This window comes from Artemia franciscana, chromosome 2, assembly GCF_032884065.1.
Source record: "Artemia franciscana chromosome 2, ASM3288406v1, whole genome shotgun sequence".
Classification (NCBI taxonomy): domain Eukaryota; kingdom Metazoa; phylum Arthropoda; class Branchiopoda; order Anostraca; family Artemiidae; genus Artemia; species Artemia franciscana.
This window is the reverse complement of record NC_088864.1, coordinates 21,136,050-21,162,393: the sequence shown is the minus strand read 5'-3', so window position 1 is coordinate 21,162,393 and position 26,344 is coordinate 21,136,050. Positions and strand designations below refer to the sequence as shown.

The 26,344-nt window shown below is 33.9% G+C and overlaps 1 protein-coding gene across 1 annotated transcript in view; it reads right to left on the bottom strand.

Annotated features, from left to right (window-relative positions):
• The window catches only part of LOC136034588 (apoptotic protease-activating factor 1-like), a gene marked incomplete in the record, with an annotated part of 238,446 nt that overhangs the window by 134,545 nt on the left and 77,557 nt on the right, over nucleotides 1-26,344 (bottom strand). The window contains 3 exon segments of the mRNA XM_065715856.1: nucleotides 4,604-4,780; nucleotides 19,860-19,998; nucleotides 22,557-22,674. Coding sequence (XP_065571928.1) covers nucleotides 4,604-4,780; nucleotides 19,860-19,998; nucleotides 22,557-22,674 — 434 coding nt within the window.

The following is a 26,344-nucleotide window of genomic DNA, read 5'->3' as shown; positions in this document are numbered from 1 at the left end:
TTCTTAGCGTTTTGAATATATATCTGAATATATATAGACTGAAAATATTGTATATACTTTTATCGCTTAAATTTATTGGTGAGTTGTTAGATAGATCTGCCTATATATACACCATTGAAAATGGTCTATGTATTTGAATCCTACTCTCTCAGGAAAAGATTTTGCGAAAGTCTATAATATATATAGACTTAAAATAACATATACAGACTTAATATATACAGACTGAACCAAATATAGTATACAAATTTTGTTCTTTTTTATTTCTTGGTTTTAGATTGTATTTAATTTTATATTTTATCTTTATTTCTTAGTGTTTTGAATATATATCTGAATATATATAGGCTGAATATATATAGACAGAAAATATTGTGTATACTTTTATCATTTAAATTTATTGATGAGTTGTTGAATAGATCTGCCAATATATAAACCGTTGAAAATAGTCTATGTAGTTGAATCCTACTCTCTCAGGAAAAGATTTTGTGAAAGTCAATGTGGCAAAGCCAGTCAGAGCTACACGATCTAATGATCTTAACTGAGTCATTTCATGGCCAAGAGGACGAATAGTATTTCCTTATCTGATCCTGCAGCTTTTGCGAAGAGGAGAAAGGCTTTAACTGAATGCCTGAGAAGTGTTTACAGACTATTGCTGCCCTTAAACTAAAGCTCCATTAAATACAAATTATGAATTAAACACTTTATTTCAGTAAAGATGGGGTTATTCAACCTTCGATGTGTTTCTGCGAAGTTTGTAAAACATAGAAAACCAAATTCCATTCCTTTTAACGGTCATCACAATCAAATAACAGGACTTGAGGCCAGTAGCGTTTAAAGAAGAAAAATTACTATTTTTGATAAGAAAACACTTCTTAAAGTGAGTAATGCAAAAGTTCTTATCTCATTTATCTTTCATCCTGCCACTTTGGAAGATCTTAGCTAACAGTGAAAAAAACATATCCATGTTTATTTTAAATGTTTCCTCGGAATTTGAGCATGGTTCAGAAACACAATTATGGTCTGGTAATCTTTATTAAATTGACTGTTAAAATTTCGCTACAACCTGAATTTAACAGGAATGCCTCAATTGCAGATTTTAAAAGTATATTTTTCTAAAATTTTGTCCTGCACTTAATTTGTAACTTATTTTAGTATTGACATAACTTATCGTTTTGGTTTTTCACTGTCAATTTTTTGTGTTTTTTTTTGCACTATGGGCACTGTTGTTTATTTATGTATTTTATTGAACACCCACCATTCATATGACATACTAAGACGGAGTAGAGAAAAAAAAAACAGTAAAAAAACGGATGACCAAGAAACCAATTACTGCACTAACTCTTCGTAACAGCAACAACATTCAACAACAAAATAAAACATAAATTAGAAAACAAATTAAATATCACTGAACTAAATATGGCCATTACACAGACATAAAGAAGTACTAAACACTATTGAGTAAGAGCATGATACCAATCACTCTGTAAAGTATTGGGTTTTCGGTTATGCTTCGCATTGAATTTAGAAATTATAAGATCAAAGTCAGCGAGTTTAAATTTTGCTGATCAATGGAGAATTCCGATGCCAAGGTGTTAATCAAAGTAAATATATAGAGAACCGAAAGGAAACAGACCACACTTTCAGGCAATCAGTTTTAGTTAACAGCTTCAAAATGGAACAATATACAGGATGTGAGAGAGGGTTATGGCATTGAAAAGGCTAGCTAATAGTAGGCGTTTGAATCGAAATTTGCTGCAACAATCCATGCACAAGAAGCAGACATAGGTTGTGTTAGATTGTCCAGGAGCAGGGACCTGATGCGACGTAGCGAAGAACCAATGGGATGACCTAGATAAAGTAGGTAGTCAACGGCTTTAACAGTGATATTGCCAGGTACTGTATAGGACAGGGACTCGCCTTTCCAGTTAAAAAGCACTATTAACAGAGGTGGAATATTTGTAATACATTTTACTTCTCTGAGTTCAATTTTCTGCGAATCCCGTTTCTTACTTTCTAAGCTTCGGAGTTCAGACAACTAGCCCATTACAATCATCAACTGCTCTCCAATTCATTCCAGATCAAGTAGGTGGGAATAATTATTTGTGATTCTAGCTAAAAGTTTCAAGTTCTTAACCCATCGATCATGATCATTAAATAACAATTACTCGTTTTAACTCATAAAAGTGATAACTTCTTCCATGAATTCGAAAATTCTCTTCATGAAATTCTGACTAAAAATCATTAAAGTTATTTTAATAACTCCATGCATTTACCTCCTGTAACCAGGTATGGAAAAAGCTCCAAAGCTGTCAGTAGCAGAATTCGACAGAATTCAAGAGCTGCCAAATCTGTCAACATGTTTCATCAGGCCATGAAAACCGCCAAGTAGCATTTCTACCCCACTTTTTCCTCGGCGGCCATTTCCTTCCTAGAACTTTAAAAAAGCAAAAGTAATCTCAGAAGTATGCAACTTCCACATATAAATGTGCGTCTTATGTAGAAACATCACAAGCCACAACAATGAGGAGCTGCATATGAATAGGGGTATTGGGATAATATACCACCTCCCAGAGTATCGAGATTTTTTCGATATATGTATGATTTCTTGTTCATTTCCCTTTAACCCATGTAAATTTAGCATATTTTTTGAAGTTAAGCCCCTCTCCCATTCCAAACACCAAACCACTCCAAAGCAAATCCAACTGTATGTTGAAAAAGGCTAGATTCCAAAAACTAGTTGGTTATGACGATGACTCAGATTGAACTTTCTTGCAATTTGAAGTCATTTTAACACTAATTCAGGATTTAGCTTGTTTTAGCAAGTAGCAGTGATAATCTTCTCTTGGTAAGTAGAAACAAATAGCAGTGATAATCTTCTCTTGGAAAGCAGAAACAAATAGGAATCTATTAGTGCTAATTTCAGTCACCATCTAACCACTGGTCATCTTGCCAGTATCTGACCATGAGGCAGGGAATTTTATGCAATATGCTGCTAACACTGCATGAATTGTAGCCAGTATTCAATCCCCCTGGACGTAGGAAACACGGTTTAATCACCAGAAAACTTCACAAGAGGTCTAATTCAACGTGGGAGAAAGAAGTTGTTTCGCTAGTACTGTTTCTAAGAATCTAGTGCCGTTTGTCACTGATGGCCAGGGAGTAGTCAATGACTTTCCTCTCTCTCTCTCTCGACAACAAATTTTAATTACCAAAGCCAGTCTAAAGCTGACGAGTGGGGTTCTCTGGATGTGGGAAACAATAGTGTTCACTTTGACCCTACTAAGGAAGGCTCTTCGGCATACATGGAAAAAAAGACAGGCAAGTCCTATCTCAAAATACCACGCCCGAGAGGGCACAAACAGCCAGCGGCTATTGGTGCTATATTATTATTGTTTTTTCGGTTTGAAGACAATAGATCTATGTGACCTGAGCCTCGACTCAATTTTGTGAGTCCGACACAGTAATACTTAAAAACTCGTTTTAGCGTTGAACCAGTCTTGAGCTTGAAATGAGCTCATATTTGCACTGAGATTGAAAACCCTTGCATGATTTCCATTCAAAGAATATGCAACGTCCCTAGCTATCTGCGAAAAGTTTGTAGCGGAATAGGAAGGAGGAGAGTGAAAGGGGTAATGTAGTTCGAATCACATATATTGTAATTCTTTGCGCGAGAGATGGGGTTTAGGGTGCAAGAAAAAGTATGAAAATTAATTTTAAGATGACTAAGTCGCTTAGACAAGGAATAAATGAACGTAAAGAAGTGATGTTGGTTAATGAAAAGACTGATCAAGTGGATAGTTTCACTTACAAGGGAAAGAATTATTAGTAAAGAAGGTGTATGCAGTGAAAATTCAAGAAGTAGAATAGCCAAGGCCCGGAGTGTTTTTCACATTTGAACCAAGTTTGGAAGAATACAAAGACAAGTCTACGAACCAAGACTAGATTATTGGAAGCCAGTAATGACAGTGGTCATGGTTCAGATACGTGGGCGCCTCGGATGACCGTGGAGGATTTGATATGTTTTCCAGAGGAACTGTCTAAGGATAGCTGTGAGTAATCGTTCGACTGACCATATTTCAAACAAAAAGCTGTTCGTTGAATGTACTTCAATCACAATTTCTAGGGTTATAATGAGGGAAAGGCCGAGATGACCAGGACACGTTTTCATCCATATAGGGCGAAATTAAAAGAAAATTATCTCTGAAGGGATAAGGAGAAAGTGCAAGGCAGGATTTAAAGGATGTTGGAATTTCTTGAGGAGAGATAAGGAGCGCTTTAAATAGATTAGGATGGAAGGAGGAGAATGTGCGACTGCATTGGCATCAGGCGGCTTAGTGCTGCAGTGAGCTGTTACTAGAAGTATTTCAGTTCTAACAAAATGCAGCATGTCTCTTTTCCTAAAAGTTATCTGTGAAGAATGGGTCATGTAATTTCAGACCCTTCACCTTTGGAATACGTGGGTTGACACTATAGCTTTCAAATTCAGATCGAATGGATGATTTTTCATGTTTCTAAGACTATCCCTCCCGCAGAAAGTTGACGAGGAAAAATGATACATGACAGAGATATCACTTCTCACTAGGTCGACTATACTACGTTGACTTACTTTAACCTCCTCTGTAGGTACTTCTCGTTTCAAGTATTCAAGAACAAAGTCATGAATTCCGTAAATAAACTGTTCTGTTGCTTGATCCCACATCTCTCTAGCAATAGTACTTTTTATGTAAATATACATGTAGTCTTCTACGTCAATTGTGTCAATATCCCATAACGTCGCCAATACCTTAAATGAAAGGACAAGTAATTAGTTCTTTTTTTAGCCTTTTTACTGAGCCATGGATTGTATTTGTCTAAAGAAGCTAAATCTGACGCTTTGTAATTGAAGTTACGAAAATGAGTGACCAATTCCCCAAGTAAAACAGGAGTCTGATTTGGGAGGAATTCATCGCCTGAAAGCTCGGATAATTCCAAAGATTTGTTTCAAATAGATTGAAACTCGTATTAAACCATCAGTTTCCCACCCAGGGTCATGTGAAGTCTTTTACAATTTCCTACCCTATTCGTTTTCGGTATTTCCAGGGCCCAGAATCGGTATTTCATACATCAATATAGAGATTTTGAGCCCGTTTTGATAACTGATATGATGTTTTGGAAAAGTTGGGTAATAAAAAAGATAATTAAAGAGCATATTGATTTTCGCATTGAAGTTGGAATCGGATCTCCTTATTAACAATTAGTGACATTTTCGAAAGTAAATTCCCTCTGCGATAATTTTTTTTTTCATATAGCTGAACTAATGATTTTACTGGCTGGAATATTCTGCCAGAGTCAGCCAGTTGCTCATTGGGTGTCTTCAAACAAATTGTAATAAAGTTTTTTGACTTCTAAGCGATTCTTTCTCTTTTTTTACTGCTCCTCTTCATCCTTTGTTTTTAAATCCTTACCCCCTTAAAATATATGTCTCCTGGTCATGTTGAAAACGTAGGTTAGTAATGTTTATTGTGCGTGGCATCTCACTCTAGTGTGGCTTAAGATAGGTAGTGAATGGTGAACGAAAGTCCGCAGAATCCCATTATTTTGGATTTTAGCATTTATTTTTACTTTATTGTGTCGTTTTCCCCTCTTTTCGTCCATTTTAGGCTATAGAGACTTGCGTAGGGAAGGTTTTGTATTTTATACTCAAGATTTTATAAAATACAGTAAACACTACCGCTCCTGATTAATTCTTTAAAAAGACTATATAGGTCGTTTTTGAATTTAAATGACCTCTTCTCGTTTCATTTGAACTATGGTCTTGTCAAACAGCGAAATGAAAAAAACAAAACCAAAAACAAAGATTAAAAATTTCACCGCAAGATTGACAATCATTATAACCGCTTGAGTCACAATTTAAAACTGTTACTTTTTTTCTGTAGGCCTAAGTTGTGATATTTCTTATTGGAGTTTTGAGCAAGTTTCACACTCTTAAAAATTTCTTTATTGTTTTAATAAACAATAGTGTTAATAAATTTAAAATAAATTTAATATACAATAGTGTTAATAAATATATATATATATATATATATATATATATATATATATATATATATATATATATATATATATATATATATATATATATATATATATATATAAAAATAAGTTGTCTGTGTGTGGATCTGTGGATCAGGTGACGTCATGTTTGTCCGCATATGACGTCTGAATTATTTCACACTAATACAAAATAAGAAAAAAAACTAAAAAAGGTAAAAACTACAAAAAAAAACTAAAAAGAAAAAAAAACTAAAAAAGCTAAAAAACTAAAAAAAAACTAAAAAAAGGTAAAAAACTAAAAACTAAAAAAAACTGAAAAAACTAAAAAAAGGCAAAAACTACAAAAAAAACTAAAAACTAATAAAAAAACTAAAAAATCTAAAAAACTAAAAAAACTAAAAAAACTAAAAAAAGGTAAAAAACTAAAAAAAAACTAAAAACTAAAAAAGAAAAAAAACTAAAAAAAGGAAAAGACTGAAAAATAAAAGAGAAAAAGAAAACTAAAAAAATATGAATAAAAATAAAAAAAAATAAAAAAGATAAAAACAACAAAAAAACTAAAAAGAAAAAAGGAAAAAAAACTAAAAAAGCTAAAAAAATAAAAGAAGCAAAAATCTAAAGAAGGTAAAAACTACAAAAAAAAAAGAAAACAAAATAAAAAAATCTAAAAAAGCTTAAAAACTAAAAAAAACAAAAAAAAGATAAAAAACTAAAAAAAAACTAAAAAATAGGAAAAAACCATAAAATAAACTAAAAACTAATAAAAAAAAATAAAAAAAGCTAAAAAACTAAAAAAACTAAAAAAAACTAAAAAAGGTAAAAACTAAAAGAACTAAAAAAGAAAAAAAACTAAAAAAAGGAAAAAACTGAAAAATAAAGGAGAAAAAGAAAACTAAAAAAATAAAAATAAAAAAACTAAAAAGCTAAAAACTTCAAAAAAAAACTAAAAAGAAAAAAGAAAAAAACTAAAAAACCTAAAAAAAGGTAAAAACCAATAAAAAAAAACTAAAAACAAAAAAGGGAAAAAATTAAAAATTTATTTCATCATAAGTTTTCAACTGACGAAATTACAGACCGGGACATCGGGACACAAATGACGACCGGGACACCGGCACATAAGGAATATGAATGACGACACTCAAAGAGAAAGCGACCGGGACAAAAGGAATGTTCGATTAGCAATCAACAAAGCACCGGGACACAAATGACGACCGGGACACAGGGAGTATAAATGACGACCAGGATATAAGTAAAAAAAACTAAAAAAACTAAAAAAAAAGGTAAAAACTACAAAAAAACTAAAAAGAAAAAAAAATAAAAACTAATAAAAAAACTAAAAAATCTAAAAATCTAAATAAACTAAAAAATAAAAAAAATAAAAAAGGAAAAAAATAAAGGAGAAAAACAAAACTAAAAAACGAATGTATATACAGACCGGGACACCGGGATACAAATGACGACCGGGACACAGTGAATATAAATGACGACCGGGACACAGGGACACAACTACAACGGGGACGCCGGGGGGCACAGGGGGATATAAATGACGACCGAGACACCGGGACACATGGAATATAAATGACGCCCGGGACACTCAAAGAGAAATCACAGACTGGGACACCGGGACACAAATGACGACCTGGACACAGGGACAAAACTACAAAGGGGATGCCGGGGGGCACAAGGGGATATATAAATGACGATGGCGACACAGGGAATGGTAGATTAGCAATCACCATCAACAAAGCTCAAGGGCAATCATTAGAATCATGAGGTATAGATCTGAATACGGATGGTTTTCCCATGGACCATTATATGTTGCATTTTCAAGAGTCGGTAAACAATCTATTTATATGCACAGACAATGGGACAGCAAAGAATGTTGTATATTCGCAAGTTTTACGTAGTTAAAAACATATATATATATATATATCTATATTCACAGGTGGGACATAGGGACACAACTACAATGGCGCGTAACTAATATGGCACGTAACGACTTACGCGCGCGGGGGGGGGGGGGCTTGGGGGGCGCGAAGCGCCCCGACCAACTAGGTGTTGGGGTGCAGGGAATGGTAGATTAGCAATCACCATCAACAAAGCCCAAGGGCAATCATTAGAATCATGAGGTATAGATCTGAATACGGATTGTTTTCCCATGGACCATTATATGTTGCATTTTCAAGAGTCGGTAAACAATCTATTTATATGCACAGACAATGGGACAGCAAAGAATGTTGTATATTCGCAAGTTTTACGTAGTTAAAAACATATATATATATATATATATATCTATATTCACAGGTGGGACATAGGGACACAACTACAATGGCGCGTAACTAATATGGCGCGTAACGACTTACACGCGCGGGGGGGGCTTGGGGGGGCGCGAAGCGCCCCACCAACTAGGTGTTGGGGTGGCCCGAAGCGCCACCCCAACAGCTAGTATATATATATAAATAAGTTGTCTGTGTGTGTGTGTGTGTCGAGTGACGTCATGTTTGTGTGTCGAGTGACGTCATATTTGTTGATTGACGAAATTACACACCGGGACATCGGGACACAAATGACGACCGGAACACCGGGACAACTATATATATAAAAATAAGCTGTCTGTGTGTCGAGTAACGTCATGTTTGTGTGTCGACTGACGTCATGTTTGTTAATTGACGAAATTACACACCGGGACACCGGGACATTGGGAATATAAATGACGAGAGGGACACCCAAAGAGAAAGCGACCGGGACACAAGGAACAATCACCATCAACAAAGCACCGGGACACCAATGACGACCGGGACACAGGGAATATAAATGACGACCAGGACACTCAAAGAGAAATTACAGACCGGGACACCGGAACACAAATGACGACCGGGACAAAAATGACGACCTGAACACAGGGAATATAAATGACGACCGCGACACTCAAAGAGAAATTACAGACTGGGACACCGGGACACAAATGACGACTGGGACACAGGGAAAGAACAACAACGGAGACGCCGGGGGCAGAGGGGGATATAGAAATGACGACAGGGACACAGGGAATGTTCGATTAGCAATCACCATCAACAAAGCTCAAGGGCAATCATTAGAATAATGAGGTACAGATCTGAATACAGATTGTTTTTCCCATGGACAATTATATGTTGCATGTTCAAGAGTCGGTAAACCTGACAATCTACTTATATGCACAGACAATGGGACAGCCAAGAATGTTGTACATTCGCAAGTTTTACGTAGTTAAAAATATATATATATATATATATATCTATATTCACAGGTGGGACATAGGGACACAACTACAATGGCGCGTGACTAATATACAATGGCGCGTAACGACAAGCGCGCGCGTGGGGGCTTGGGGGGCGCGAAGCCCCCCCCACCAACTAGGTGTTGGGGTGGCACGAAGCGCCACCCCAACAGCTAGTATATATATATATATATATATATATATATATATATATATATATATATATATATATATATATATATATATATATATATATATATATATATATATATATATATATATATATATATATATATATATATATATACATTTACATATACATATACATATATACACTATACATAATATATATATATATATATATATATATATATATATATATATATATATATATATATATATATTTACATTTACATATACATATACATATATATACTATACATAATATATATATATATATATATATATATATATATATATATATATATATATATATATATATATCTTCTTCTATCTATATATATAAAAATAAGTTGTCTGTCTGTGGATGTGTGGATGGATCAGGTGACGTCATGTTTGTCCACATATGACGTCTGAATTATTTCACACTAATACAAAATAAGAAAAAAAACTAAAAAAGGTAAAAACTACAAAAAAAACTAAAAAGAAAAAAAAACTAAAAAAGCTAAAAAACTAAAAAAAAATAAAAAAAGGTAAAAAACTAAAAACTAAAAAAACTGAAAAAACTAAAAAAAGGCAAAAACTACAAAAAAAACTAAAAACTAATAAAAAAACTAAAAAATCTAAAAAAAGGTAAAAAACTAAAAAAAACTAAAAACTAAAAAAGAAAAAAACTAAAAAAAGGAAAAGACTAAAAAATAAAAGAGAAAAAGAAAACTAAAAAAATATGAATAAAAATACAAAAAAATAAAAAAGATAAAAATTACAAAAAAACTAAAAAGAAAAAACGAAAAAAAACTAAAAAAGCTAAAAAAATAAAAGAAGCAAAAATCTAAAGAAGGTAAAAACTACAAAAAAAAAAGAAAACAAAATAAAAAAATCTAAAAAAGCTTAAAAACTAAAAAAAACTAAAAAAGATAAAAAACTAAAAAAAAACTAAAAAAAGGAAAAAACCATAAAATAAACTAAAAACTAATAAAAATAAAAATAAAAAAAGCTAAAAAACTAAAAAAACTAAAAAAAACTAAAAAAGGTAAAAACTAAAAGAACTAAAAAAGAAAAAAACTAAAAAAAGGAAAAAACTGAAAAATAAAGGAGAAAAAGAAAACTAAAAAAATATAAATAAAAATAAAAAAACTAAAAAGATAAAAACTTCAAAAAAAACTAAAAAGAAAAAAGAAAAAAACTAAAAAACCTAAAAAAGGTAAAAACCAATAAAAAAAAACTAAAAACAAAAAAAGGGAAAAAATTAAAAATTTATTTCATCATAAGTTTTCAACTGACGAAATTAAAGACCGGGACATCGGGACACAAATGACGACCGGGACACCGGCACATAGGGAATATGAATGACGACACTCAAAGAGAAAGCGACCGGGACAAAAGGAATGTTCGATTAGCAATCAACAAAGCACCGGGACACAAATGACGACCGGGACACAGGGAGTATAAATGACGACCAGGATATAAGTAAAAAAAACTAAAAAAACTAAAAAAAAGGTAAAAACTACAAAAAAACTAAAAAGAAAAAAAAATAAAAACTAATAAAAAAACTAAAAAATTAAAAATCTAAATAAACTAAAAAAGAAAAAAAATAAAAAAGGAAAAAAATAAAGGAGAAAAACAAAACTAAAAAACGAATGTATATACAGACCGGGACACCGGGATACAAATGACGACCGGGACACAGGGAATATAAATGACGACCGGGACACAGGGACACAACTACAACGGGGACGCCGGGGGGCACAGGGGGATATAAATGACGACCGAGACACCGGGACACATGGAATATAAATGACGCCCGGGACACTCAAAGAGAAATCACAGACTGGGACACCGGGACACAAATGACGACCGGGACACAGGGACAAAACTACAAAGGGGATGCCGGGGGGCACAAGGGGATATATAAATGACGATGGCGACACAGGGAATGGTAGGTTAGCAATCACCATCAACAAAGCTCAAGGGCAATCATTAGAATCATGAGGTATAGATCTGAATACGGATTGTTTTCCCATGGACCATTATATGTTGCATTTTCAAGAGTTGGTAAACAATCTATTTATATGCACAGACAATGGGACAGTAAAGAATGTTGTATATTCGCAAGTTTTACGTAGTTAAAAACATATATATATATATATATATATATCTATATTCACAGGTGGGACATAGGGACACAACTACAATGGCGCGTAACTAATATGGCGCGTAACGACTTACGCGCGCGGGGGGGCTTGGGGGGGGGCGCGAAGCGCCCCCACCAACTAGGTGTTGGGGTGGCGCGAAGCGCCACCCCAACAGCTAGTATATATATATATATATATATATATATATATATATATATATATATATATATATATATATATATATATATATATATATATATATATATACATATATATATATATATATATATATACTAGCTGTTGGGGTGGCGCTTCGCGCCACCCCAACACCTAGTTGGTGGGGGCGCTTCGCGCCCCCCCCAAGCCCCCCCGCGCGCGTAAGTCGTTACGCGCCATATTAGTTACGCGCCATTGTAGTTGTGTCCCTATGTCCCACCTGTGAATATAGATATATATATATATATATATATATATATATATATATATATATATATATATATATATATATATATATATATATATATATATATATATATATATATATATATATATATATATATATATATATATATATATATATATGTTTTTAACTACGTAAAACTTGCGAATATACAACATTCTTTGCTGTCCCATTGTCTGTGCATATAAATAGATTTTCAGGTTTACCGACTCTTGAACATGCAACATATAATGGTCCATGGGAAAACAATCCGTATTCAGATCTATACCTCATGATTCTAATGATTGCCCTTGAGCTTTGTTGATGGTGATTGCTAATCGACCATTCCCTGAGTCGCCATCGTCATTTATATATCCCCCTGTGCACCCCGGCGTCCCCTTTGTAGTTATGTCCCTGTGTCCCGGTCGTCATTTATATTCCCTGTGTCCCGGTCGTCATTTGTGTCCCGGTGTTCCAGTCTGTGATTTCTCTTTGAGTGTCCCAGGCGTCATTTATATTCCTTGTGTCCCGGTGTCCCGGTCGTCATTTATATCCCCCTGTGCCCTCCGGCGTCCCCATTGTAGTTGTGTCCCTGTGTCCCGGTCGTCATTTATATTCCCTGTGTCCCGGTCGTCATTTGTATCCCGGTGTCCCGGTCTGTATATACATTCATTTTTTAGTTTTGTTTTTCTCCTTTATTTTTTTCCTTTTTTCTTTTTTTTCTTTTTTAGTTTATTTAGATTTTTAGATTTTTTAGTTTTTTTATTAGTTTTTAGTTTTTTTGTAGTTTTTACCATTTTTTTAGTTTTTTTAGTTTTTTTTTTTTTACTTATGTCCTGGTCGTCATTTATACTCCCTGTGTCCCGGTCGTCATTTGTGTCTCGGTGCTTTGTTGATTGCTAATTTATATTATATTTATATTTATATTTTTTATATTTATTAATATTTTTTTAGTTTTCTTTTTCTCTTATTTTTCAGTTTTTTCCTTTTTTTTAGTTTTTTCTTTTTTAGTTTTGTTTTTTTTTGTTTTTTACCTTTTTTTAGTTTTTTTAGTTTTTTAGCTTTTTTAGTTTTTTTATTAGTTTTTAGTTTTTTTTTAGTTTTTGCCTTTTTTTAGTTTTTTCAGTTTTTTTTAGTTTTTAGTTTTTTACCTTTTTTTAGTTTTTTTTTAGTTTTTTAGCTTTTTTAGTTTTTTTCTTTTTAGTTTTTTTTGTAGTTTTTACCTTTTTTAGTTTTTTTTCTTCTTTTGTATTAGTGTGAAATAATTCAGACGTCATATGCGGACAAACACGACGTCACTCGACAGACAGACAGACAGACATAACCCACAAACAACTTATTTTTATATATATTTATTCATATTTTTTTAGTTTTCTTTTTCTCTTTTATTTTTCAGTTTTTTCCTTTTTTTTAGTTTTTTTCTTTTTTAGTTTTTAGTTTTTTTTAGTTTTTTACCTTTTTTTAGTTTTTTTTAGTTTTTTTAGTTTTTTAGCTTTTTTATTTTTTTATTAGTTTTTATTTTTTTTGTAGTTTTTGCCTTTTTTTATTTTTTTCAGTTTTTTTTTAGTTATTAGATTTTTACCTTTTTTTAGTTTTTTTTTAGTTTTTCAGCTTTTTTAGTTTTTTTTTCTTTTTAGTTTTTTTTGTAGTTTTTACCTTTTTTAGTTTTTTTCTTCTTTTGTATTAGTGTGAAATAATTCAGACGTCATATGCAGACAAACATGACGTCACCTGATCCACAGATCCACACACAGACAACTTATTTTTATATATATAGATATATATTTAACTACGTAAAACTTGCGAATATACAACATTCTTCGCTGTCCTATTGTCTGTCCATATAAATAGATTGTCAGGTTTACCAATTCTTGAACATGCAACATAATAATTGTCCATGGGAAAACAATTCGTATTCATATCTATACCGCATTTTTCTAACGATTGCCCTTGAGCTTTGTTGATGGTGATTGCTAATCGAACATTCCCTGTGTCCCCGTCGTCATCTATATATCCCCCTGTGCCCCCGGCGTCCCCGTTGGAGTTGTATCCCTGTGTCCAGGTCGTCATTTATATTCCCTGTGTCCCGGTCGTCATTTGTGTCCCGGTATCCCAGTCTGTAATTTCTCTTAGAGTGTCCTGGTCGTCATTTATATAGATATATAGATACAGTTTCATTTCAGTTCTTTTTCTTTTTTAGTTTTTTCTTTTCTTATTTTTTTCTTTTTTAGTTTTTCTTTTTTAAGTTTCTTCTTTTTATTGATAATAAACCTCAAAATTTTGGGTATCTGTTTTAAGGTTTTCGAATTACCTTAATCTTTTGTCAAAATATATTGAAATATTTGTGCAATTCCCAGTTTTTTTTTTAGTTTTTTTCTTTTTTTAGTTTTTAGCTTTTTTAGTTTTTTTTTAGTTTTCTATCTTTTTTATTTTTTTACATTTTTTCTTTTTAGGTTTTTTCTTTTTTTAATTTTTTTAATTTTTAAATTTTTTTTTTTTAGTTTTTTCTCTTAGTTTTTTTTTAGTTTTTTACCATTTTTCTTTTTCGAATTACTTTAATCTAGTTTGTTTTCTTTTATATATATAGAAGATATAATCTGGCGTAACGGACAGACAACTTATTTTTATATATATAGATATATATATATATATATATATATATATATATATATATATATATATATATACATATATATATATATATATATACATCAATATATATATATATATATATATATATATATATATATATATATATATATATATATATATATATACATATATATATATATATACATATATATATATATATATATATATATATATATATATATATATATATATATATATATATATATATATATATATATATATATATATATATACATATATATATATATATATATATATATATATATATATATATATATATATATATATATATATATATATATAATATATATATATATATATATATATATATATATATACATTTACATATTCATATACATATACATATATATACTATACATAATATATATATATATATATGTACTATGTACTATGTATATATAGTCTTGCAGCATCTACCGGTAACCCTTTGGTCGCAGATATCTCATCTGAAGAATGATTTCAGACATATTAAGCTTTCACATATTTAGTTTTTTTAGCAAGAAAGACATTTCATTTAGCCATCAAGTAGTGAATATAATTGGAAATTCCAAAATTTAAAGGCATTCACGCTGTGATAGAGGTGGCAAGAGAAAGGTAAGCAGAAGGGGGGTGAGTGAGTTGGTAGCAAGAGCCGTGGTACCCGCCGGGCGTGCCCCTTAAATTGCAGGAACAAGGTAACCAACCCTCAACACTTCCCTTACTTTTCTATTCATTGTTGCCAGAGCATCGCGGCGAAGTGATTCGGACATCTTTTTGCCCACCTTCCTTAATTGCGGGGTAAGGGTTCAATAGCCAGACGACATTTCGAGCTCAAAACACTCGGCGCTACTACTTGATTTGCAACTAAACAAATGAACCAACCACCATGTTCTGTTTGCAGTCAAAATGTAACCAAAAGCAGCGGCGGTGCAAAATGCACGAAATGCCATAAGTGGTGCCATCTGACGTGCGGAAAGACAAAATACTCACGTGAACTAGCAAGCATCTTTGTTTGCCCTAGCTGCAAGCCTGCGAATACAAGCTCACCTGCATCGGGAGTCAAAACCCGATCGAACCCAGAAGTAGCCCCTAGTCCAAATCTAGTCCAAATCGCCGAAAAACAACTCAACTCCGATCAGCACAAACAACGACATGCCAACAACATTCAGAGGCAACAACAACATCTCGGATCAGAGCTTGGGACAGGGAAAAGCCACCTTACCTGAAGCGGTCGAGCTCAGCGCTGCAAATGATCTATGCAGCTACTGTCATCTACCGACAGAAAATTCCACGGCCATCAAATGCTTTTTCTGTGGTGAATACGAGCACGCGGGATGTAGACAATTAAACGCCGATCTATTCTTAACAATTAAGAGCCTAGATCCTGATTCACGTCATTTCAAATACGAATGCGAGAGCTGCAACAAAAGAAACGTATCGTTCCTGCAGCTAAAACTGAGGGAAGCGCTCCAGTTAAATGCACCCAGTCCTTCGCTCCCAGCTCTTGTTCCAACGGAAAGCACCATCCAAAGCTATGATACTACTGTTGATGTGATACTGAAGGCTGATAAGGAAAAACAACTTAGAGAAGGAAAACGGACAAATGTTGCGATCTTTGGTCTCCCGGAGTCAGAAGACACCTCTGACAAAGCCTTGGTGATTAACCTAACTACGCAGAATGATTTGGGAGCTCACCTGCAGCACGACGACATTCGTGAGGTCGTACGCGTGGGAAGTCAAATAAATGGCAGTAAGCCACGCGTCTTAGTAGTCAAACTGAAGGACTCAATCGACACAATCAAGAAGCGACAGAAGATTCTCAGCGCAGCCCCAAATCTAAGAAAATCGACCAAAGAACTTGTAAAAAACCAGGTCTACATAAACCCTGATCGAACACCAATGCAAAGGGCACAACTGGCACAACAGCGTCGAGCAAAGTCGAGCCAAAGTCAGCAAGCACAGCAACACTCTAATGTTACTGGAAGCACGAATTCCAGGTCCAACGGGAACCAGAGAATGAGACAACAAGCGAGACCATCAAATGGTCCCAGCCAACGACAGCCCCAAAATTGACGAGGAAAAGGCCCAAGCCATACAAATGAATCCGAAAAAAAAAATGCCTCTATTTCAACGCTGACTCTCTCTTAAACAAAATGGAGGAAGCAAAGCAGGTTATCAAACTGGAAAATCCGGATATTGTGGCAATAGTAGAAGTTAAACAAAGAAACTACAGATACTTACCTACCGTCACAGAGCTTAGTATCGAAGATTATTATCTATATGAACAAAATCTGGAAGAGAATACAGGTAGAGGGATAGTCTGCTATTGTCGAAAAGGCATCAACGTGCATCCAATATCGAGGTCAACCGACACGATTGAGCCCAAAGAAAGTCTGTGGATCTGCATTAAGTCTAAAACGACCAGCGACACTGTTCTTGGGATCTGTTATCGTACACTAACACATCCGACGAAGCTCTGTTCTCGCAAATAGCAGCATTCGCTAAGAACACCAACCAAAAGCTTGCTATTATAGGAGATTTCAATCTCCCTAAGATAGACTGGAATAGGCGATACACCACAGAATCTACCGCAAGCTTGACGAGTAAATTCCTGGACGTTATTAACGAACACTTTCTTGAGCAGCTAATATCTGAGCCAACAAGGATGCGGGGATCTGACACACCAAGTATCCTCGATTTGTTACTGGTAAGCGATGGAGACCTGGTATCAGATATTAGGCAATTGTCACCAATTGGTAAATCGGATCACTCGGTAATTGTGTTTAGCTTGGAAACGGAGGTTTTGAGGACACGTGTGGCACCGAAACGTAACTACTACAACGGAGATTACGTTGCTATGAGAAGAGAGCTTTCGGATGTCAACTGGATTGAAGAATTCAGTGGGTTGGAGTCGTTAGACACCATTTACACAAGGTTCACTAAGATTGTAGCCTCAATGGAAGAACAATTTATTCCTATGCACAATAAATACACCCGTGTTGCATTACCTAAAGCCAATATTGAACTGATTAAAGCAAAACAAAAAGCATGGAGAGACTACAAAAGTAATCGACAAAGTAACGACCGAGAGAAAACATTCAAGAGGCTCCGCAACAGGGTTCGAAAAGCAACAAGAAGAGAAGGAAAGCTTAGAGAACGTAAATTAGCTTTCTCCTTGAAAGAAAACCCAAAAAGTTTCTGGAAATACGTGAACAGCAAAAGGAAAAACAAAGGTGGAGTCTCATCTCTTTACGATCCCGTGAAACAAAAGCTGGTACACGACCCCACGGACAAGGCAAACTTTCTCAAATTTCTGTTTTTACTCAGGAACCTGAGAACGAAGACCACTTTAGCCGCGAGGAACCAATTCAGGGTATAAGCGAATTGATAAGACCGATAGAGATCTAACATAGCGATGTTCTAAAAAAAACTCAGAGAACTTGACCCAAGCAAGTCCACAGGCCCAGACAATCTACATCCAAAACTGCTCAAAGAACTTGCAACGGTAATAACAGAGCCACTAGTCTACATTTACAGAAAGTCTCTTGAACTCGGTGAGCTTCCCGCTATTTGGAAAAAAGCTATTGTCGTCCAAAATATACAAAGGTGGGAAACGAGAAGACCCATCAAACTACAGACCGATAAGCCTCACTTGTATTACGTGTAAAGTACTTGAGTCTCTCATTGCAGACCACACCCTAGAACACTTAAAACGAGAAAAAATACTTACCGAAAAGCAGTTTGGTTTTCTTAAGGAACGATCTGCAGAGATCCAACTGCTTTGTGCCACAGATGATTGGAAGAAAAACATCGACAAGGGGTTCCACATTGATCTCATATACTTGGATCTCAAGAAAGCCTTTGGCAAAGTTCCCCATAAGCGTCCCGTCAAGAAGCTCAGGAAATACGGTCTCTCCTCATCCGGGTCCTCATTCAGTCTTCTTCAATGGATTACGGACTTCTTAACTGGCAGAAAGCAAGTTGTGTGCGTAGAAGGTTGTCTCAGTAATACCGAAGAAGAAGTTCTTAGCGGAGTACCCCAGGGGTCAATTCTCGGCCCCCTTCTGTTTAATCTCTACATCAACGACCTAGTTGAGGGCATCAAATCTGACATCCTTCTCTACGCGGACGACACAAAGCTCTATCGCGTCATCTCGTCATGTAAAGACATTCACCACCTGTAGGCGGATCTCCAACGAATCGATGACTGGATGAAGAAGTGGATCATGGAAATCAATACCCAGAAAAGTCATATCCTCACTCTGGGTCCACAAAACTTTTCGTCCTCATACTTTCTTGGTTCCGCTGCACTCACTCTTAGTAGAGAAGAAAGAGACCTAGGCATCTTAGTGGATTCTGAACTGAACTTCAGTAGCCACTATGAAGCTGTCGTCAAGAAGGCTTCCAAAGTTACTGGTATGATCAGAAGAAACTTCTCGGGCGAGGACGACAAAATGCTTGCTACGCTCTATAAGTCCCTTGTCCGCCCGATTCTTGAGTATGGACATTGTTCTACAAGACCATACTACAACAAGGACATAGATGCTCTCGAAAATGTTCAGAGGAGGATAACTAAATTCTCTCCCAGGTTACGTTTCCTTCCCTACGAAGAGCGGCTTAGAAAGCTTGAAATCCCAACCCTCGCCTATAGATTCCATCGTGGTGATCTTATTGAAATGTACAAGCTCTGCAATGGAGCCTATGATAACGTACCAGCCCAGAGAATCGTGCAGTTCAATAAAAATCATCTCCGAGGACATCAGTACAAAGTGAGTATGGAACGCTTTTACAAGGACATGGGCCGATGGGCTTTCGGCAACCGAGTTGTTCAGCATTGGAACAACTTACCAGAAAGAGTAATCTGCTCCACAAACCTACGGACATTCAAGAAGGAAGTTGATGAATATTATTCAAGTGACATTTTCTCCTTATGCAAATTTAGAAGAAATGCAAATTAAGATTTTTGTTTTGTAGAGGCTTAACGGCCTGCCATCAAATTTGCGAATATATTTATTTTATTTATTTATTTATTAGTTGTTCACATATTTCACATAGGTTCACATATTTAGACACATATTTAGTTGATTTCAGACATTTTAAGTTTTAGGAATAATCATCTCAACAGCTTTAGAGACAAAGATATTCTGGTGATTTCAATTTGTCTTACTTTGGCTGGAATATTCACATCTCTCATAAAAACGGCAAACCAGCGAAATCGTTCTTGATCTTCCCTTGGTAGCGTCTCAAAGCTCATCGCAATTGCATCGAGTGGATTTGAAAACTGATAATCCGTGGTATGTTTAACGCTGAAATAAAAAGAGTAGAAACAGAAATTAGTCATCAACCGTTTTAACAACTAACTATCTAAAAATGATCAAATTTTCTAAAAATAAAAGAGTTTGAGTTAGCATAATCCTAATCACACAACATAAATAAAATGTATAAGATATATAACAAATAAAACCAAAATGTATAGTATAAAAGAGCACAACTACATAATTTCAATAGTGTTAAATTTAATAAGATCCCTATTTACCTAGAAAGGACAGAGAATTTTTTATTGTTTTGTTCATCTTTTAGCATTTAGCAACTTCGTTAAAACAGATTTTATTACCTTTCTTTAAACACAAACTAAAATTATAGTAGAAAAAGAAACTATAATAAACCAAATTACGTTCTAATCCATGGTACATGTTCTATTTTATATTTTTGATTCAGCACAATTAGCAAACAGATCAATCGATTAGTTTTCATCTCTTTAGCGTCACCAAAGTGTTACTATAATTCTTCAGGCTAGACGCACACTATAAATTCGTTGGCAGTTGGGAAATCACAAGATTTTTTCAGGATAAAATCCACACCTTCAAAAGAGTGTATGTCCAAGATTAAAATTCCAAAAATGTAGAATTTAAATTCCAAGATTAAAATTCCAAAAATTCCAAACACCAGCCCATTTTTACCAAAATGGTCTAAGAAGGGGTCTTCAATCAATCCTTATGGTCCATTCCAGAACTTAATTATCATTCATGGTAATTAGTATGGGGGTGTAAAGTCTATAAGTTGAGAAAAGAATTTTAGAAAAATGTTGACAGAATTAATCATTTTGAAGACACGAAAGTTAAATTCAAGGTCACTATCGAAAAAACACAACAAAAACAACAAATATTCTCATTTTTCTTAGATTATCAATTATTCTTCAATATTAATATCTTCAATTACCATCAAGGCTTTTTTAATTTTTTTAAAAGCTGGATCAAAAAGCCTAGCAGTCGCTCTAATTGGGAAACAAGGAGGGACTGTGCACCCCCTCTCCAGATTTTGAAAGATGTCTTTTACGTGTATATTTCCATTTAAAAACACCAATTTTTGTACCTTAAATTTGTTATAAATAACTTCAAAAACCACGAGGGCTGTAAGAAACATGATGGTACAGAAATGCTAAAAAAACAAACCTAATGTAATAGAAAAAAAACGGAGATAAAATTATCGTATAAAATTATGGACATTTTTAAGCTGAGACCTCCATTCAAGCTGCCCTCAGTGCAAAAAGAAGAGCAGTCCTCACTAGGACTAGGAAAATTCTTCAAATGACCCCTCTCTTCCCAAAAGGATCCACTAGTCCCCCCCCCCTGATTTCTTGTACTACATAACCGTGAGTATGACTGCACAAACGGTTGATAATAACTGTTTATTTTACATGGCCTGTATGCACATTAAGGATGAGTTCGCCACTGCGCGGCATTATGATCAACAAAACTAGGAGGCAATGTAAACAACTCTTTGATACATCAAAAGAAGTTTTCAGAAAATTCTGCCCTGGTAGCATTTTCACCCTAGTAAGCCAAAATTGCCGCATTGCGGCTCAAAATGGCAAATACTGACACTTTGCTGAGGCACAGTCAGCTGTTACCAGAGACACGCACTAGAAATATAGATTTTCGCTATAATGATCCCTCTTCCGGTATTTTACAACAACTGATTTGATACGATCCTACTAATGAAAAACATAAAAAAAACACGCACCGTTAACTAAGTAAAGCCTAAAGTTCGTAGTTCTAAGTATAGGGATTAAAAACCTCTGGCAATTCTACAAACCTGCAAAACCTCTGTTTCTCAGAAATTTTCAACTTGAAATGCAATTAGTTTTACTCTTACTTTGGAAAGTGTCATTTCTTTTTTACAAACTATAGATTTATAGATTTTTTTTGTGGGGGGGGGGGTAATAGCTTCTGATGCGTAACCCAATAAATTCTACATGTTCAGAATCAGAATTAAAAGCAAGTTCTTCTCATGTGTACATTGTTTACTAAACTTCCAAGAAGTGGGATTGTTTACTGCGATAAAATTGAGAAGTAAAAGTTCATATCATACAATCAGTATGAAAGGTTTCCGATAAAATCTCTATTTTTTAAATAAGAAATTAGTACTTTCATTGGGAAATTATCTGAAATGGGGCTTCACAAAATATAATCTGTGAGCCTACTTGGTAAATATTTTTTGTTAATAGCGAGATTTACCTAGCATTAATATAAGCTAATCAGAGTTTTTCCTAGAATTTTTCAGCCCATCAGAAAATACTATCAAAAATCTGAATGGCTCAAATTGGCACTTGCTAAATCTCATTATTAGTAAAATTTCATTTTGGATGAGGCTTAGCCGCTTTATACTTGAAAGAATCCTAAAGCATTTAGGGGAAAACTGCTTAATCCTTTTGAATAATTTCATTTTTTCGAAAGAGAAGACTTAGTCCCCCCAGGCAAGACCTTTAGCCTTATTGTCTGCTTACCCTTAATATTGACGATACGTCCCAGTATAATTAATTACATGGGATTGAACAGAGGACACAGAAATAAGATAGTTATACCTCAGCTGTTTTCGATCTGCCAGTGCTTTAGCATATTTGCTCCAATTATCAGCACCACTCTTTCGATTTCTGGATTTGGCTAGCAGATCTCCAATCATGTATATCATCATGGGACTACCTGAAAATCAAGCAAGCTTAAATACTTAAATACCAACTATTTCTCATACAGACAAACGAAATAAAAGATACAAAATCCCAGATATTTGGTCATATTTTTGCTAAGTATACCCCCTCGACTCATAAAAACAGCTTGACCTCTCCCCCTTCTATTTTATTCTACTGTAGAATCGTTCGAAATCTACACATCGCTATATATTTTTTTGCATTTAAAAATTGCATTAGAAAATATTCTCTTGTTATTTAAAGGTCCCTGTTGTCCTTTGTGGCTTTTGCTTTAAAGTGTAAGTCCTATAGTTTCATTTTTATTTAGTTTGAAAATTCCTTTAGGATTATTCTGACTAAGACTGCGTTCGAGAATACAATTACCGTTAACGATAATTAATAACTTGCTAACCGTTTTGTTCCAAGATCCCAGATAATAATTTTTTTTCTTGTATTATAAGAGCTGAAAGGATCGAAATTTGCCTCTAATTTACTTATTACGAATATATAAGAAGTTAAATTTGCAGTTACCAGGTCTTTTAGGAGGAACATAATAAAAAAGCATTAATTATATCTAGTGATAATTGGTTTCTGGAGCTGACCCTAAATGAATATTTTAGTAGTAGGGATGAAGTAGTCTTCTTAGATTTCTCTTGTTCTCGGATTTCTCCTTCCTTAGATCTCTCTTCTATTCCTCGAATTATCTTAAATTACCTAAGTTATTAAAGAAAACATCTGTCGATCTCAAAAGATAGTTCTGGAAAATAGTTTTGGATGTGAAGGGTTGCTACCATCCACTAGGATGTCCAATTAAGAAATGAAGATGAAACATCAAGAAAAAAGGCGAGTACTCTGACAAGACAGGCTAGTGAATGAGGAAGTTAATCCAGAAACTACCATAATAACATATTAAGCCGGGTGTGGAGAAATTACCGGGTGTGGTGTATTTTTTTTTAATTTTTTTTAAGCATGCATTATATATAATGGTCAACCAAGTGCGCATTCACTGGACCAGCATTGTTCTAATTGTCCAAAGAATGTCTCGCGTCGTCAGCTGATATTTCTAAAAATATATATCCATCAGAGCTTATTCTTGAGCCTAGTCATTGCGCTGGTCATGAAGATCATTTCTTAGATTTAAATATTAATATTTGTGATAATAATAAATTAAGTTTTAAAATGTATAATAAAACGGATGATTTTGATTTTGAAGTGATTAGTTTCCCATTCCCTGAAAGCAATATACACTCAAATATCACATATTCAGCGTTTTTCTCACATTTACTTCGCTATGCAAGGATTTGTAGTAATTATATTGATTTTAAAGTAGATGTAAAATCTTAAGCCAAAAATTGATATCAAGAGGTTTTTCTGCAAATACATTAACTTGGCAATTTAAAAAATTTAGTTTTCATTATAACGAACTTTTAAATAAATATCAAAAGAATTATCTAGAAATACTTAAAGAAATTTTCAACTAATTTCGGAGGTTCGAGAAATGTTGTCGCAGCGTCATTTATTTTGAATTGTGTTTCTAATTGAGCAGATTTTCTTAAAAATTAGCCACATGGTAAAGATGAATTCTATAATTGTTTAGTTCATTCAGGTTTTTTGCAATGTGTTAATATTTGTGATTTGGTAAAATTTATAATATTTAGTTTACCTATTGGTGCTAAAGGGAGGGATATATTAACAGGATAAGCTTGTTTTGGTTTTACTTGGTTGTTTTACATTTGCCGTTTTTTTTTCTTTCATAGGCATGTATTTTGGGGGTGATATCTGACGCGGGGATGCCATGGATATTCTGTGGTAGCCACAAAACACTGTGCTGGGTAGAGAATTTTGAGTGGCGAAACCCTATATAGGCCAGTGTATTCTCCTGATGAGCCCATATGTTGGGTGTTGCCTCTGAATTATTTGTCTATATTATTTTTTCTATTGTTCGGTAAATGACGACTTATACTTATTGACGACATGACTGCCTGTCCATGGATTGTTCTTTATGGTTGATTGTGTGTGGCTATGCTGTTTGACCTATGTGATTGTATGGATGAGTAGGGTTGAGGTCTCATTCAAGTGCTGGTCTATATTGATCACTAATTTAGGAAAACAGTCTTCCTTTTCTCCTTCTGTCTCTCTTTTTTTTCTTTTTTTTTGTGTTTGTGCTGTTGCATTGGTGATTTCTCTTTTCATGATATTATTCCAGGTTGGATCCAGTGCTGGTGGAGAAATTTTTTTTTAGTTTTCTCCCCGACAGACCTTTACCCTGGTCCAGGTTTTTAACCTGATATTGTTAATTATTGGTGAGATGGCACTTATACAAATTTCATGTTCTTTCATGTATTTGTTTATGTATTTATTGACCTATTGACCTTGGCATGTTTTTTGGATTTTGATTTGGATGTTGGTTTGTTTTGGATTTATTTTCAATAACTTTTTATGCAACAAAACACAAATATTAGCCTCGGAACTCGGAACGATTTTTTGAAAGTTAGTAAGTGTAAAAGTCGTTGTTTTCTTTGCCAAGATCATTTTGTCCCATGGACTTCTGTTAAGAGTACATTGTATAATAAAAATTTTGCTTGCAAGTTACGTGGTAATGTTAATTGTAGAAAAACCAATGTAATTTACCTATTAGAATGTAATAAATGCTGCCTACAATATGTGGGGGAAACAACTAATAATATATATAAAAGATTTTCTGGACATAAGACAACAGTTAATAATGAAATAACTAATAACTATCTAGTTCAACATTGTAATAATGGTAAATGTTCCATATCAGATATAACTGTCACAATTTTAGAAAATTTAGAATTAGAAAATTTAAATAAAGAAGAGAAGAATAATAGACTACGTAAACAGGAGGATTTCTGGATCCATACTCTTGGTACAGCTTATCCTTTTGGGCTAAATGATCGTGTAGCAAAATATGGTGACATGTCTCATGTTGTTGTTAAATGTATTGATGGTTTTATGGACCATCCTTCTTTTACTTGTCCTACTAAACGTAAAAAACGATCGAGAGGACATAGGAAAAATAATAGAAAAAATGAATTAGATGTACATACGCTTTCTATAGATCTATGCCAGCTACTTGAATCTAGGGGTATGATTTCTGTTATAAAATGTCTAAATAATTTATCCAAGAGGAATTTAATCAAACTTTTCTGGATTGTTAAGAATAATACAGCTCTTGATTATAATTTTAAAGTAATATGTGATACAATTTGCATTCTAACTAAAACGAAATTTATTTCAAAAAAGAAAAAGTTCGATAAGATTAGTAATAAGGATAACAGATTATATTTACCTATTAATTTTACTTGTAAGCAGATTGAAGATATTAATTTACCAGAAATTTTAAATCAGCGGCATGTGAAACAGGCCCTTCCTAGTAATTTGAATTATAACGATAGTCCAGTTTTAACTTATAAATTTTCAAAAACTATTGGGCAAATTATTTTTAATTATAATTTAATACTAAAAAGACTAGATAGTGATATAAATTGGAAACCGGTTTGTAATTGTAAGCAACTTGGCCCATTTGTAAATCCTACTTACAAACATGTTATAACAGGGGACTTGTCAATAATAAAGCAAGATGATCTTCAAATTATAATGAATAAAGGGGCTAATTTCCGTCTTTCTCATCATCTGAAACCATCGAGTGTTCTTGATGGCTT